Source organism: Mauremys mutica, chromosome 1 (genome assembly GCF_020497125.1).
Source record: "Mauremys mutica isolate MM-2020 ecotype Southern chromosome 1, ASM2049712v1, whole genome shotgun sequence".
In the NCBI taxonomy this organism is placed as follows: Eukaryota; Metazoa; Chordata; order Testudines; family Geoemydidae; genus Mauremys; species Mauremys mutica.
In genome coordinates, this window is record NC_059072.1 from 164,937,763 (window position 1) to 164,953,595 (window position 15,833).

Here is a 15,833-nt window from a genome sequence, read left to right on the forward strand (position 1 = left end):
GATTCCCACCTTTATATTGTTTTTTCAGCCTTGTCCTGTTTCTGCTGATTGTCCTTTTGGATCCACAAGGCTTTTCTGGCTTTCTTATATCCATGTCAATTCTCAGTTAATTCTCTTTAATGTAGCAGTTTGCATTCTTTGAAGAGGATCACCCAAAGGAGGCATTCCAATTTTACATAATACTTACAAACTAATTTTTGACCGCTGACTTCAGTCTTTTAGTGGTAGCCACATCTTAATCTTCCTTTTTTTGTTTGTTTAACAAGATCTAAAGTGGTATCTGTTAGTCTACATTCTTTTCCTAGACCCCTTTTCTGATTATGTAGTTAGATTTTATATCAAGTGACCTTCCTGTGATAAGGTTTTTCCTTGACACTATAACTACAAAAACTGAAGGGTCATGCTTCTGCTTATAATCGTTCTTAATTTAAAAAATGATGGATTCCAAGACTCATGCCTCATGTTGTTCTGATGCTTTCTTGTGTGTGCATTGAAAGCCCTTTACTGGCCTTGTGCATTCCCATCTGTCATCTCATCATCTCTTCCGTTTTCCTGTGCATAAAGTGATATCCTTCTAGTTCAAAACTGACAAGTGTCACCTTGCCATCTTCCATTAACCTGAACTGTAGCTGCTGTCACTCATGCCTCATTATATTAAAAGTATGTAAACAGAACAAAAAAAACCCAGGAAAATCACCACACTGAATCATTGTCCTTTCTAGCTGTTCTCCCAACAACTATTTTCCTTTTCTTCATACCGTATGGCCCGTTGTCACTTTTCCCTAATTGTTGTATTAAGATTAGAAAGATGTCTGAGACGAGGACCTTGCCAAATTCCTGCATATTATGGCACTATAGAAATAGTTATGTTCTAAAAACATTTTCTATCCCATTTGCATTATGATGCCTTTTTATTGACACATTCTTTTGTTTCATCTCTTGGAACCCATATCAGTGTTGCAGACCAGAGTTACCTCATTTGATTACTCGAGATGATAAATTCACTTTTTTTTTTTGAGCTACCAAAACCAGCCAAGTTGGATTTTAGTATGTTCATATGCTCTCCTTAAGGGAATTCCTTTGTCGGTGTTGCAGTTTTCTATCTTTAAAGACCTTTTATCACAAAGTTTAGTTTGTTTGGGTGGGAAGATACCTGGTAAATTAATCTGGAAATTCAAAATTGATGCATTGATTAAAAAAAGAGAAATAAAAGGCAATGCATAGTTAAACAGCATTAACTCTGATTCCGTTGCCCATCACTCTTGTGCCCACTTCATCTTGCATACAAAATAGAAGAGACAGAATCATAGAACCATAGAGTTAGAAGGGACCACAAGGGTCATCAACTCTAACCCCTTGCCAAAATGCAGGATTTGCTGTGTCTAAACCATCTAAAACAACTGGTAATCCAGCCTCTTTTTGAAAACCTCCAGTGAAGGAGATTCCATGACTTCCCTAAGCAGTTTGTTCCATTGTCCTGCTGCTCTTACAGTTAGGAAATTTTTTCCTGAGATTTAATCTAAATCTGCTATACTGTAGTTTGAACCCTCCATGGCAAGAGAGGACAATTTTTCTCCATCTTTTTTATGGTAGCCTTGACATCTTGAAGGAGCTTTTAGAAGACTGAAATATCAGTAAATCTACTAAATTCACTTTGTGTATTTTGCCTGTGCAGTTGGGGATCTTTGTACATTTTATTTTATATTCATTATTTATATGATCCATCACTACCTCATGTATGGAGAAACAGCACTTAAAAGGTTTCTCATCTCCAATTAAGTAGCGAGGGCTTAATATTATGTCTGTACTGCATCTCACATTATGACACACATTTGCATTTCAAACTTCATATGCTTTCAGGGAATTTTTCCCTAAGTGGTCATTTCTTGTGAAGAGATGTGAAAGCCTGTCTTGTTCCAGTGCCTATGTGTGATCAAAGAAAGCAGATGTATTTTGTAATAATTATTGATACAAGAAAGGTATACTTCAGTATAAATGCTACATTTATGTACAGTCAGCCTATCATTAAGTGTAATCCAATCTGGTAGATCTCTTCTCAGTTTTCCTTGTCACTGATAGAGAACAGACCGTGATAGATATCCCAACTCTGATCCTGGTTGAATATATTCATCCATAGAGCTGAGTAGAGCTGTAAGGTCCAGGAATTGCAAAAGTATAACGTCCTCATGTTGTACACCCATTTATGACTGCATGGTTTTGAGTGCATTCCCCACACTGTGTACATTGTTTAGAAGGCAAGCTGCCCTTTCTTTGGACAGACCTTGCCGTGAACATACACTTTTCATTTTAATAGAGTGAAGCATGTGACCACAGAAGGAGAAAGTAATCATCTTTTATCTTGCATGTTCTGTGCATGTTACTAATGTCTGTGCATGTGCTCTTTCAACATTCACATGACTCATCGAATTCATCTCTGTGTGCTTCAAAAATATTTAATTTTTTAAATATAGATGACAGGAATGGCAACACTAATTTATTTTTAATCTGTTTACAAAGCAGGAAAAAACCACCAGAAATTTCCTCCATATTTTCACTAAGATATTTGGGCTGTGATCTAGCACAGCAGATATGTGCAAGCTTAACTTTTATGAATAGTCAGGCGGACTACTCATGTCATAAAGTTAAGCAAGTGCATAGTGCTTTCCTGGATTGAAGCTTTGATGAGTGGGATGTGTGTCACAGCTGGCGCTCAATAACTATTAATTCAGTAATACAATAAGTTTTTGCAGTTTCACCACATATTGAACAGCAATGGAGTTTGGAGCAGTTAGGTGGGAACCGTTGCATGAAGGGATTGATAACTATCAAACAATCTTACATTGGGATAACAATTAGTGTGTGCTGGGAAATGGAACCCCTGACACTCATTGTGCCTTAATTCAAAGGTTTCTCATGACTTTGCAGTTGTGATCACGGGGCCTCCCCTTGTGTATATAATATAGCTGGCTTTTTTCTGTTGCTGTTGTTCCATCTGTTCTTAGTGTTTCCTGGGAGAAAAAGGATTAATTCATGTTGATTAAATCAGCCACCCATCTCTGAGAAGAGCTCTTCCCTAATTTTGTTCAGAAAGGCTGCTTGTACCTTAGTACCTGTAGTAAATATTAATCTAGAGAGAGAGTTGTATCTGCTATTTTTCTCAATTCCACCATGGACACACTGCTTTCTATTTGTGGAAGTGGGTGTGTTCCTTGGAGGTACACTACATTTGCTCTGTCCAGAACACACAAGCTAAGATCTTTAGGTCAAATCGTGGCCATGTGCTTCAGTGGATGGCAGCATGTGTTGTGTGTGAAGTAGCAGAGAGTTGGAATACTGGCTTGTGGTGTCTGTCTTTGTCAGAGTCTGGGGATGTCCCTCTCATGTAAACCCAACTGTAGGGCAACCACTGCATGACAGGTTGCATTCACCTCTATTTCCTCTTCTGCATTAATTCTTCAAAGTTGTTTCACCTTTTCCTTATTGTGTGTGTTTGCAATCTGCCTCATGCCAAAAATGAATTAGTTTTAGGTGGAGTGGTTATGTTCTCTAACACCTATACTTCAAGAAGACAATCCTAAACCATCCCCTTTTAAGTGGTCAGTTCAGTCCCACAGCCCTCTCAGGGATGGTCTTTGTAATCCCGGCTAATTGTCTCTCTGCCAGTGGCAGTACTGGTTCATCAACTTCCATACAACAAACTTTTCTTCTTCTTTCCATCTTCTCTCTGGCTGTGATTCACAGTTTTGATCTTACACTTTTCCTTTAATCTCATGCCTGTATTAATGCTTTCTATAAAAAAAACCTTTCTTAGACTGTTATAATACTGTAAGTACCTGCCTAAGAAAGCTTGTGGTCTTTCAATGCTGCTTATATATAGCCTGTGAATCCAGAACCAGGGGGGCTTTGGTTTTGTCTTTGTAAATCCAGAACACAAGGCCAAATGCAGCAGCCTGACGCCCCATCAAGAAATGCAAAGAAAAAAAATGTTAAGGACATTTTCAGAAAAGTAACTTAAAATAATTGTCAGCGGATGTGGAAGTTATAGATCCTGATGGTTTAAGAGGAAACCCTTTAAAATATTAACTGACACAGAGGAGATCATATGCTTGATTCCTCTACTTAAAGTTACCATATCCTGGGTATATGCTTCATATTATAAATCATTGTATAAAACATTGACAAAAACATTTTCAAAGAGAGACGTTTGGCATCTATGTAAATGGAAACCTTCATATTCACAGGCATTATAACTACTGGATCCACCATAGCAGAGTACTACTATTACATCTCTGCCTACCGAATTCTATACAGTGATGATGCACAGAAATGGACAGTATACAGAGAACCTGGTGTTGATCAGGATAAGGTAAAATTTAGTACAGACTTTCTAGATATAGTCATAGATGAGTGTTTAGATAATGTATATATGGTCAGGAATAATGAGGAAAATTACCAAGTGATTTTTCTTCACAGCATGTTAAATTACAGTTTTGATCCTTGGCCCAAGAATAGCATATAAGCAAAATTAAATCTGAATTCATACAAATAACATTCATGAGATGTGGAAAATATACAAATATCCAGTAAAGATCTGAATTACAGAAGTGATATAGGGAGAAAAGATCTCTATTAGAAAATTCCCATTATGAGCTTTAGATTGCCTTCCTATAATTGTATTCCCGTCAGAATATCTAGACTTTTCCCAAAATACATTTTTCTTCATATGTAGTAACATAGACCAGAGATTTTCTTTCCCTTGTGAACATAGCGTAGTATTTGGATTTCTCCTTTCTCTACGCTGTTTCTGTTCATCTCCCACTATTTTCACAAAAATATTAGCACATAATCTTTTTTTCCTCATGGCATTTAACCAATTAAATTCCATAGTAAACATTTCATTTTTAAAAGTTCTCATTGAGAATGAGTTATTGTGATATGTAATTTCAAAATAAATCTGTATTAAAAATGTAAGATTATTAAACACATGGCATATCCTGCACTTAAAAAAAAAACTTTAAAGGTATCACTTGAATGGCTATAGGTAACGAAAATTAGATAAGACTAATAATCTCTACTTAATTCTTCCCAGTGGTCTAAATTCGGATTCTGTTAAAATAATGGCAAAATTCCTGCTGACCTCACTGAAACGAGTATTTGGTTTATTTTGCTGCAAATTTGTAGGCACAATATATGTTACCTGATGGGTTTCATGCAGTGTCTAGAATCCAATAAAGTGACTTTTCTAGACCCTAATGTGAGTACAGTTTTTTTTTTTATTTTAAATTATGTTAATTTGCCGTGCTTGTTTCCATATACAGACAAAATTATAAAGAATCCAACTATATGTGGGAAGTCTGATCATTTGGCTGAACATGCCAATACTTTTCTTGGAAAAAAGATGCTATCTCATGCAGTTGAACAACCAACAGACTGTCACATTGCTACTCTGTTAAGAATACTCTTTAAAATTACACTAATAACTTTAATATCAGGCTTAGGAGTATTTCATAATGAGATTGTCCTACTTTGTCTCTTTGTATTACTGGTATTATACTTTGAGTGGGATTGCTCTTTTTTTTTTGTCTTTCCCAAAATGTTCATGTAATTAAATAAGATTCCAAGAAATGTTAGAGGAGACGGTGGCCAAACTTTTTAAAACCAAAAGTTAGAAATATTCATTTGTTTTTTCTCATATCCAGGCTTACCATTCCAACACTTGCTTCTTCTGGGCTCTGCAGCTTCAGGAGGTAGGACCAGACTTGTCAATCAGCCGAAAGGAGCTTCGTTCACCCTTCTAGAAAATTTCCTGGTTCCCTCTGCCTCCTAACATGAGAACATAGCAAGCACTTAGAGGAATAACTCAGAAGCCACGCTAGAATTCCTTTGTTTCTCCTAGCTGGGAACATCTCTGTTCCAGTGTTCAGTATCTTGTGGTCTCCCCAACCCCCCTGGCTTCAAGCAGAGCCAGAGATAGAGGCCTTAGATGGGCAGATCCCCTGCAGACATTCTCGGCAGAGAGATCCTGTTCTTTCTGTATCTAGGAGGAGCCCTTCCCAGTGAGTGCAATCTTGTAGCCTTCCTTCCGGTACCACCAGAAGTGACATTCCAGTTGCTCAGCTGAAATGAGGAACCTGGCAACCTGAGTTCCCAGCAGTAGCCAAACAGGAAGGCCTAATCAAGAGGGTTCAACAGTAGTGAGAGCAGCACCACTATAAATAATGGTGTCCTAGTTACCAGGTTTAGTTGTACATCTGCAGACATGCCAGTAACCAGCTCCAGTGCTGCTCCAGATGTCTCTTCCTGAACCTAAGGCTTCTTCAGACAATCTCCTGGATGCCACTGGCAGATTAGGGGCTGCTTAGCTGAACTCTGCACCAGAGCAGAAAATCCTGTCCATCACTGAACAGTCACACCCCAAACAGCTGCCAGTGCTTTCAGCCAGCCCCGGGGTAAGTAGCTCACCATTGCTGATTTTAAACTCCCTAGTTACCCTAGAGATAACCTTCTGCAGAATTTATCCAATGGTTGCTGCCAGTCTCAGACAACCAAACTATTCTGTCATCATCCTCCATCTCAATCATCAGTATGGCTAGTGTAGGATAGCCTACCATCTGAGCTGGTCCTGAGAGCCTCCTCTTCCCCGCTGGACACCAAATGGACTTTTTTTCAGGAGCAGGCCAGCAAAGGTCAAGTATATCATTCAGAGGGAATTTCAAATAAGGTGACATTGACCCCTTCTGCTTCCTTTCTCTTGGAGGAGGTGAAAGTGTTCCTGCAACCTATGAGAGAATTCTTCGTCCTACCGTGCCTAGCCTCCACCAGAATATGGCTGAGAGAAATTGGAGCTAACCAAACTCACTGATCCTTCTGTATAAAGGATTAAATCTATAGCTCTGGTGGTGAGACGCCAAAGACAAGAAAGAGGCATGTACTGAGTTCACCTAAGGACTCACTCATCTGAGAATTTCTTCTTCCAGACAACTTGCCTGCCTCAGGTTTGGATTCAAAGGAAGAATCCCAGGAATGGCTTCTCTTCTCTCTTCATTTTCTCTCCTGCCAAATCTCCACTCTGTGTATTGATACTCACATGGTTTCAGGGTTAAACACAGGACAGTCAACAAAGATGTACTTTCTTTAAGTTTCCAAAGTAGAGCTCTTGATCCAGTCCTGGAAAATATTTAAAAGCAGAGTGAGGCCTACCAAACAGGTTTAATCAGCACTCTGAAATGGCTCAAATTTAACAAAGCCTCAGAGTTGAAGTCAGACTGCTACCCTCACAAAGTGTTTACTCAGCCATCGCTAACTATGAGAATCAGTCATCCTTTTAGAAGGCAATGTTCTACCTAAATTGCTCAGTGATCACAGGCAAGAGTCCTCCTGGTGCTGTGGCTACATCTGCAGGACTTAAGCGTCTTCTCTTCTACCGCTGCTACATGTTTTGCTTGTGCCATTTTGGCCTGTATGGGGTTCCCCTCAGAAAATACCTGGCTGGGCCTAAGGACCTGAAATCAACTACTACATAAAATGGCTCTCTAGGAGCAGCTTTAGTATCAGATTTGTGCCTTCTTCCATTTGCTTTGTGGCTACCCAGGAGCACAATAATAAGGCATTTGGGGACTGTACAATGGAAGGCAGACATCCGAAGACTTGATGGTTTCTTTACTGAGCACTTTATTTTTGAGTGCTTTGAATGCTTAGACAAAGCAGTCCTAGAAGTCATAGGATGAGAAAATCCTGCCATTGGCAAGATACCAGAAGAAAGATTTACAAACCTCCAGTTAGGAACAAACAGTCCTTTTGAGGTTTTTCCTCATCTAACTTCTGCTGATGAGACAGTAACTTGATGGAAAGGGTGTTGGAACAGATCCTGCATTAAAACTCCCAGAAGTATTTTCTCCAGATATCCACCCTGAACAACAAAAATACTTTGCTTCCATTCTCTCCTGTACCCATCCGAGGGGGGAACCCTGTGGAGTCATGCTTCTCCAGTGTCAGCCAGTAGCCTGCCACCTCCTTGGATCAATGGGTGACAGAAGTAGTTGGTAAAGTTTCTGTAATAGAATTCAAGTCCCTTGAAGCTGATTCTTGCCTCCTCCCTCCAACTCCCTTTTCTTCTTTTCAATGTCTGATAAAGTATATCCAGATGATTTGGGAGGTTGCTGTCCCACTTGCCGGTCATTGAACCAGTACAAAACTGGAGAGGATACTCACGGACCAATTCCACATTCTTCTTCATCCTTTGCAGTCACAAGGGATCAGAGTTATCCTGGATTTGAAGAGCGTGAATGTGCACCCACTTCAAAGATTCTTATTCCTTCTCTCCCATGTTCACCTTCACGCTATCGCAAATTGTTCCAAAGAGCAGCTCTTATCATTAGCCTGGAGGTAAACCAGGAATGGATTCAAAGTGGGACACCTGGTTGAGAAACGGGACAAAATTGCAATTGCTAATGTGATGGCCTTTCTTGTTACCTTTCATCTTGCAATTCTAACCCATATTGTGATGGGAAGTCTTCTGTTGACAGTTGAAACATAGGAAAAGGTGTCTTCGTTACTTTTATTTTGTGTGTCAGAATTCTTAGGATACCTCTGAGCCTTGGAAACAGTCACACTGGGAAGTCTTCTGGAGAGGGGAGTAAGACACTCCCTGGTGACTGACAGGACTGGTCCTGCCTGCTGAAGCTACACAGAAAAACTGACTAGGAACTGTGAGTTAGCTTTGGGCAGTCTAAGAAACATAATTAGCCATTGATTTTAATTCTAGCTTTGACTGCCCTCTTCTGGCCTTTAAGGTAAAATCTTCGCTCTTTAGCCTGATAATTAGACTTCATGTCAAAGATGTTTAATTGGATCATTCTCCTGCCTGAGAATAGAAAGGTTTTCTATTTTTATATTTAGATATAAGCCTTTTCTACAGTGTATTTGAACTGTGTGTTTTTGTCTCCAGTATAGTGACCACCTGCAAATTCCTGAAGTGGAATACAATGTGTAGCTTGAAAATCCGTTGTAGTTAATAAAATAAAGTCTTAAATAAAAGAAGAAATATTTTTAAAAACATTTGTAGAAATGTACTTAACCAAAACCTGCCAGTTGTGATGGAAAAAGTATATTTAAATAATTGGAATTAAAAAGGAATCTATAGTTATACTGTAGTATACTCCCCTCTGCTCCTAGATCACCTTCTATACAGCTGTGATTTTCAGTACCCCTTCTATGCGGATGTTCTCCCTTTGATTCTTAAATATATGCATAGTACACACATCTGGAGGTTTTATTCCAATTTACATTGTTAAAAATAAGTTTAAAAAGTCAAGAGTTGAGCACTGTTGCAACTCTTGCTAGTAGTTTTGTAACTCTTGCAAGTTATAAGGAAAATTGTGAGAAGAAAATGGTGATGCAACCAGAGCTTTTTACGATTATGTTTCTGCTACTGCTTCTAACCTTTTATTTTGAAAAAATCAGAAGGAAGCATTTGAAGTGGTGATTAATGAGAAGTGAAAGATAAAAGCTAACCTGTTGTGGCTCATTTGCTTTCTGAAGGGGAGAGGAAAACAGCAGGGGCAGATAGGAATACAAAAAGAAGATGGAAATTTATTTTTATCTAAAAAAACCCCTTTGCTTCCCTTACATGTGTTTTCATGTTAAAAAACAAACAAACCGAGTTTAAGACAAATCTGATTGAGAGACTACTTCAGTGCTTGGTACCATAAATTTGACCTAAATAGAAAGAAGCAGTGAATGAGCAGCAATACTGTTCATTGTTGATCTTAGTGAAGACGCTGGCTAACATTATCAAAAGCAACTAATGATTTTAGTTGCTTCCATTCTTGGGTGCCCAGTTTGAGAGAGCTTAAAGGAGATTAATTTTCAGAAAATGCTGCGCACATGCCTGAAAATCTGTGCCTAATAAGATGTTAAATTGGGTTCACAGAACCCTTATACACATTAGGAAATTTTGGTCACTGTTTGGCATATTTTAAAAAACAAACAAACCACCTTTTGCAATTGGGTCTCTTAATCCAAGAGCAAATAACTGTTTAGCCAGTTGCAGACCAATCTTGCTCCATTCAGTAGTGTTTATTGATTAGCATTATGATATTAAACAGTCTAGAAAATAGAAGAAAGCATTATTTTCTATTGCTGCTATCACATTATCCTAGCAATAGTAACTGGCATATAGCACAAACAAGAATACAAGTGAGCAGTTAGGAGAACAGATCTTTGTGCATTAGGCATCAGCCCACTCATATGTCTCTCTCCTGAAAGAGCTCTCCTTCTGTGGGGCCCATAAATGCTACCCTATGTCAGTAAGAACTGTCAGCACACTATTAAAAAAGAAAATAGTCCTAAATTAAAGCCATCTTCGATGTCTCTGTCTGTTCTTGTGATCTGTCTGTTTAGATTATAAGCATTTTGGGATGGGGACTTCCTCTGAATTGTACAGCACAGAGTACACTGTCAGAAGTTAAATACCCTACTGTTCAATGATTTTAAAATAAACAGAATAGATTCCCTTTACCAACATACTCTCTGAGCAAATGAGGCCCATAATATATTTGCAGGCTTCAGTGTCTAGTTCATGCACTTATCATTCTGAAGACTGTTTTGATAAAACTCTGGAGCCTGGTGTGTGGTATACTGAGAACGTCTTTAACTTTGTCTTAACACACACACACACACACACACACACACACACACACACACACAACTCTGTTACAGTATGCTATCCATGTACTAATGTTGTTTATTTTAGTGAATGAAACTACTTTCTGTCCCTTCAGAAAGGAGAAGTACAAATTAGAAAGAAAGTTGGTCAGTATTTTCAAATTTGAGAAAATATACTTTAATCCCCAAGTATGTACTGCTAAACTAAAAGCATAACACACACATCATAATTGCACGGATGTAGTTCTAAAACAAGAGTGGAGGCAGACATAGTGTATTTTTTGTTTTTTGTACAGCACCTAACACAATGGGGTCCTTGCCGTGGCTGGACTAGATGCTATGATAATACAAATAATAAATAACAATAATTGTAGGGAGCATAGAGCCTACAAGTCCAGTCAGTCCTACTTCTTGTTCATCTAATCGTTAAGACAAACAAATGTGTTTACATTTACGGGAGATAATACTGCCCGCTTCTTATTTACAGTGTCAGCTGAAAATGAGAACGGGTTCGCATAGCACTGTTGTAGCCTGTCTCGCATTTATTTACGTGCCAGATGCGGTAAAGATTCATATGTCCCTTCATCAGGGGCGGCTCTAGCTTTTTTGCCGCCCCAATCATGGCAGTCAGGCAGCCTTCAGTGGCTTGCCTGCGGGAGGGCCCTGGTCCCGCGGATTTGGTGTATCTGCTGCTGAATTGCCGCGGGAACGGCGGACCTCTTGCAGGCAAGCCGCCGAAGGCTGCCTGACTGCCACCCTTGCAGGAACCAGCAGGGCGCCCCCCGCGGCTGGGCGCCCCCCGCGGCTTGCCGCCCCAGGCACACGCTTGGAGCGCTGGTGCCTGGAACCGCCGCTGCCCTTCATGCTTCAGCCACCATTCCAGAGGACATGCGTCCATGCTGATGACGGGTTCTGCTCAATAACGATCCAGAGGAGAACGGATCGGTGCATGTTAATTTTCATCATCTGAGTTAGATGCCACCATGTAGAGGGGTGGTCACCCGCTCCTGCCTGGAAGGGCTTAAAACAGCCCTTTGAGAGGGCTGTGGCAGGGGAAAAGCTGGGCTGATTGGGGGAAACCAGCCTCAGCTGTGGCCATGCCCCAAACAGACCCAGCTGGCCCTATAAAGGCCAGGAAAGCCAGGAGCAAATACACTCTCTCTCTCTCTCTCTCTCTGCCTTTAGAGGGAGAAGGGCCTGGCTGCTAGGGAACATACCTGGGTACCTAAGGTGGAGCAGGGCTGGGGGAAGGCAAGAGGAGCTGGGGGACCTCTGGCCTGCAAAACCCCCCCAGGCTGCAGGCCATGGGTAAGGCCAACTGGGTACTGGGGTTGCAAAGGGGCAGCCCACGAGTAGGCAGAGGCAGCAGGTCCAAACCCCTTTGCCTGTGATGAGTGGCTGATACACTGCAGTCTGGCCCAGTGAATGGGGGCTAAATAATGACTGGCAGTAGCCAAGACTGAGGCAAGGTGGGGATAGGGGGTGGGGGTTCCCCTGGGAGAGGAAACCCTGAGATTGGGGGTTACTGCCAAAGGGGCAGCACCCCAGAGAAAGGGGCACCGGGGTCCTGGGAGGGACACGGGGCCAGTGGTAAGGTGGATCACAGGCCTGCAGAGGGCGCTCTGATGGTTGGAGAGCTAATTCCCAACAGAGACCAGCAGGAGGCACCGCAGGGGTGAGTCCACTCGCTTACACACCAGCAGAAGGTTGATTTTCTTTTTTGGTGGTTCGAGTTCTGTAGTTTCTGCATTGGAATGTTGCTCTTTTAAGACTTCTGAAAGCATGCTCCACACCTCATCCTTCTCAGATTTTGGAAGGCACTTCCGATTCTTGAACCTTGGGTGAAGTGCTGTAGCCATCTTTAAAAATTTTACATTGATACCTTCTTTGCATTTTGTCAAATCTGCTGTGAAAGTGTTCCAAGACTGCTATAACATGCAGTATATGGCAGAATGCGGGTAAAACAGAGCAGGAGACATACTATTCTCCCTCAAGGAGTGCAGTCACAAATTTAATTAACACATTTTTTTAACGAGCGTCATCATTATGAAAGTAGGTCTTCTGGAATGGTGGCCAAATCATGAAGGGGCATGCAGATGTTTAGCATATCTGGCACGTAAATGCCTTGCAATGCCAGCTACAAAAGTGCCATGCAAACGCCTGTTCTCACTTTCAGATGACATTGTAAAAAAGAAGTTGGCAGCATTATCTCCCATAAATGTAAACAAACTTGTTTGTCTGAGAGATTGGCTGAACAAGAAGTAGGACTGAGTGGCCTTGTAGGCTCTAAAGTTTTACATTATTTTGTTTTTGAATGCAGTTACATAAAAAAAAATCTACATTTATAAGTTGCACTTTCACAATAAAGAGATTGCATTACGGTATTGTATGAGGTGAACTGAAAAATACTATTTATATTGTTTATCATTTTTACAGTGCAAATATTTGTAATTAAAATAATATAAAGTGAGCACTGTGCTGTAATTGAAATCAGTATATTGATCATCCAAAAATATTTAATAAATTTCAATTGATATTCTATTGTTTAATAGTGAGATTAAAACTGCAATTAATCATGATTAATTTTCTTGAGTTAATCACATGAGTTACCGTATATACTCGTTCATAAGCCAAATTTTTTTTTAGTAAAAAAGGGAACCACCAGAGAAGGGGGTCGGCTTATGAACGGGTATAGAGAGGGAGAGGTGGGACACAGCACCTCCCCCGAACAGAGGGAGCACGGAGAGGCAGCACAGCCAGCAGAGCCAGAAGGGAAGAGGCGGGGCCAGAGTCTCTCCACTTCTGGCCACGCTGCTCTCCCCCAGCCTCCGAAGCAGCTGCAGCTCCGGGGCTGGCAGGCTGCAGCCGTGCCACTCGGCCCTGTCCCCCAGAGCAGGCTATGGCAGCGCTGCCCGGCCCAGCCAGCTGGAGCAGCTCCAGCCAGGCCAGAGACATCCTCCCCTGGCCCTCCCCATCCCATCCCTTCCCACTTTATCTGGGGAGAGTGTGGGGGTCCCCAGCTAGGGGTGGGATTGTGGGGGGTGGGGTCACTGGGGTTACTCCCCTGACTCCCAGCTTCTCTTCCCCCTCCCTCCCCCCCCAAAAAATTTCCCCACCAGTTGCTGTCCCGGCCTGTCAGGGTAAGCGGCTGATGCGCCGGGACACTTTGTTTACTTAGCTTTACCTCCGTGCCTGCAGATGCTCGAGGTAAACAAACCATCTCAGCCCACCAATGGCTTATCCTGATGGCCCGGGAGCCAAAGTTTGTTGACCCCTGAATTATAGGGTTGGCTTATGAACGGGTTATAAAAATTTTCCATTTTTACTTATCCATCTTGGAGGAGGGGAGGGGAGTCGGCTTATAAACGAACTGGTTTATGATCGAGTATATACGGTAACTGCCATTAATCAACTGTCCTAGTTTTAACATAGTGTTAGTTATGGAGGTATGTGATATCTATAATCTTATATATGAAGTTAATTATGAAATTAGAATTTCAGCTCAGATTCTTGCTTGTTTGGACCCAAAACTAGAAGTGTTCTACACAGTGTTTGTAGCTGCACTTCCTTTATGGTGCTATAACAATCACTGATATTGGTCTGAATCTACTGAAGTAGGAGGAATTCTTTGAATGTTTTTTAACACATTACTTTTCTGCCGTGGAAGCATCTTAGACATTTCTGATATTGCCTATCCCTATAATATCATCTAGGTGCTATCCCAGTGTGCAGGCATAACTCCACCATCGCATACATCACAGTGTGCATTTAAAAAAGAAACCTGCACTGGTCTAGGTAATAATTGGAGATATACCAATCTCCTAGAACTGGAAGGGACCTTGAAAGGTCATCGAGTCCAGCCCCCTGCCTTCACTAGCAGGACCAATTTTTGCCCCAGATCCTTAAGTGACCGCCTCAAGGATTGAACTCACAACCCTGGGTTTAGCAGGCCAATGCTCAAACCACTGAGCTATCCCTCCCCGTCTCTCACTGTTGTTCACTACATCATTGTTCATGTACTATCTGTATTCCTGTAGTGCCTAGGACAGTGATTCTCAGATATGGCCAGCACAACATTTAGGGTCTTGGCGCCCTTTTCCCAAACTCCCTGCTGCGACCACCTACTCTACTCCCTGCAGCAGCTGCCAAAGCCCATGGTGGGCCCAGCAGCATTTCATTGTAGTGTAGTAGGGCTGCTGCCTCTGTGAATGAACAACTGAAGCGCCCTCTCTGTGATCCCTGTGAGACACAGCTGAGAAGTTTTGATGTGCAAAGCATTCAGATCACTTCAAAGAACCTGTGCATGTGGCTGTAGTGATGCGAACCATGTTTCCAACAACTGTTATACATAAGTGTGCTTTCAGGGCACTTCACTTTGTGAAGAGCAAATAGAGAAACAAGCGTACTGACAAAAACCCGGAGGCTGTACTCTGACTTGTGCCAGAAGAGAGGAGTCATGATCAGTTCCCTTTCAAGAACCTTTTGAAATTAAAAAAAGTTCATATTTACAACTATTTGGCTACAAAAAAATGAGATATTTTGTTTAAAACTTTTTAAAAAATTGTTAGTAATAGCTTTTATTAACTATATTACTGTCAATGTAACTTTTGTGGTATTGTTAATAGTACATATTAGTTTTTACACTGAAAAGATGTATTGTTTATTTACATGACACTTTCAGATAACCACATGACTAGTTTATCACTAGTATAATATTTTAACATTCAAAACTGTGGCCACTGGGAGTATGCTTTGGCCACACATTTGGCCACAGTAAAAACTCATTTGAGAACCACTGGCAGAGGAGTTCCCTCCACAGACCAGGACCTCATCCTATTAGGTACACAACAAAAAGACTGTCCCTATCTCAAAGAGCTTGCATTGATCCATAGTCTAGCAGAGAATACAATGCTATAATTAATAGGGGATTTGGCTTTACCTAGACTCTATTCTGTCCTGTGTAAAGAAGTGCAAAACTTGCAGTTGACCAGAATATGTGTTCAAGACTCTATTGTGCATTATAAGATGACTGTACCATAATTTTTTCTCTGGAATTAGATTTTTGTATAAAAGCAAAGATTGTATCAGCATATGCATACCCGAGCAATGCGCGAATGAGGAAGTTTGGGGTAAGTGCTCTTGCAGTGGGAGGCTGGCAATGACTTCTA

At 41.1% G+C, this 15,833-nt stretch overlaps 1 protein-coding gene across 4 annotated transcripts in view; it reads left to right on the plus strand.

Annotated features, from left to right (window-relative positions):
* DCBLD2 (discoidin, CUB and LCCL domain containing 2) overlaps positions 1-15,833 on the plus strand; it is a 62,491-nt gene that overhangs the window by 36,341 nt on the left and 10,317 nt on the right. For all 4 annotated transcript variants that reach the window (XM_045001727.1, XM_045001728.1, XM_045001731.1 and 1 more), the window contains one exon: positions 4,242-4,366. In XM_045001727.1, the coding sequence (XP_044857662.1) occupies positions 4,242-4,366 (125 nt within the window). The remainder of the gene's footprint in view (positions 1-4,241; positions 4,367-15,833) is intronic.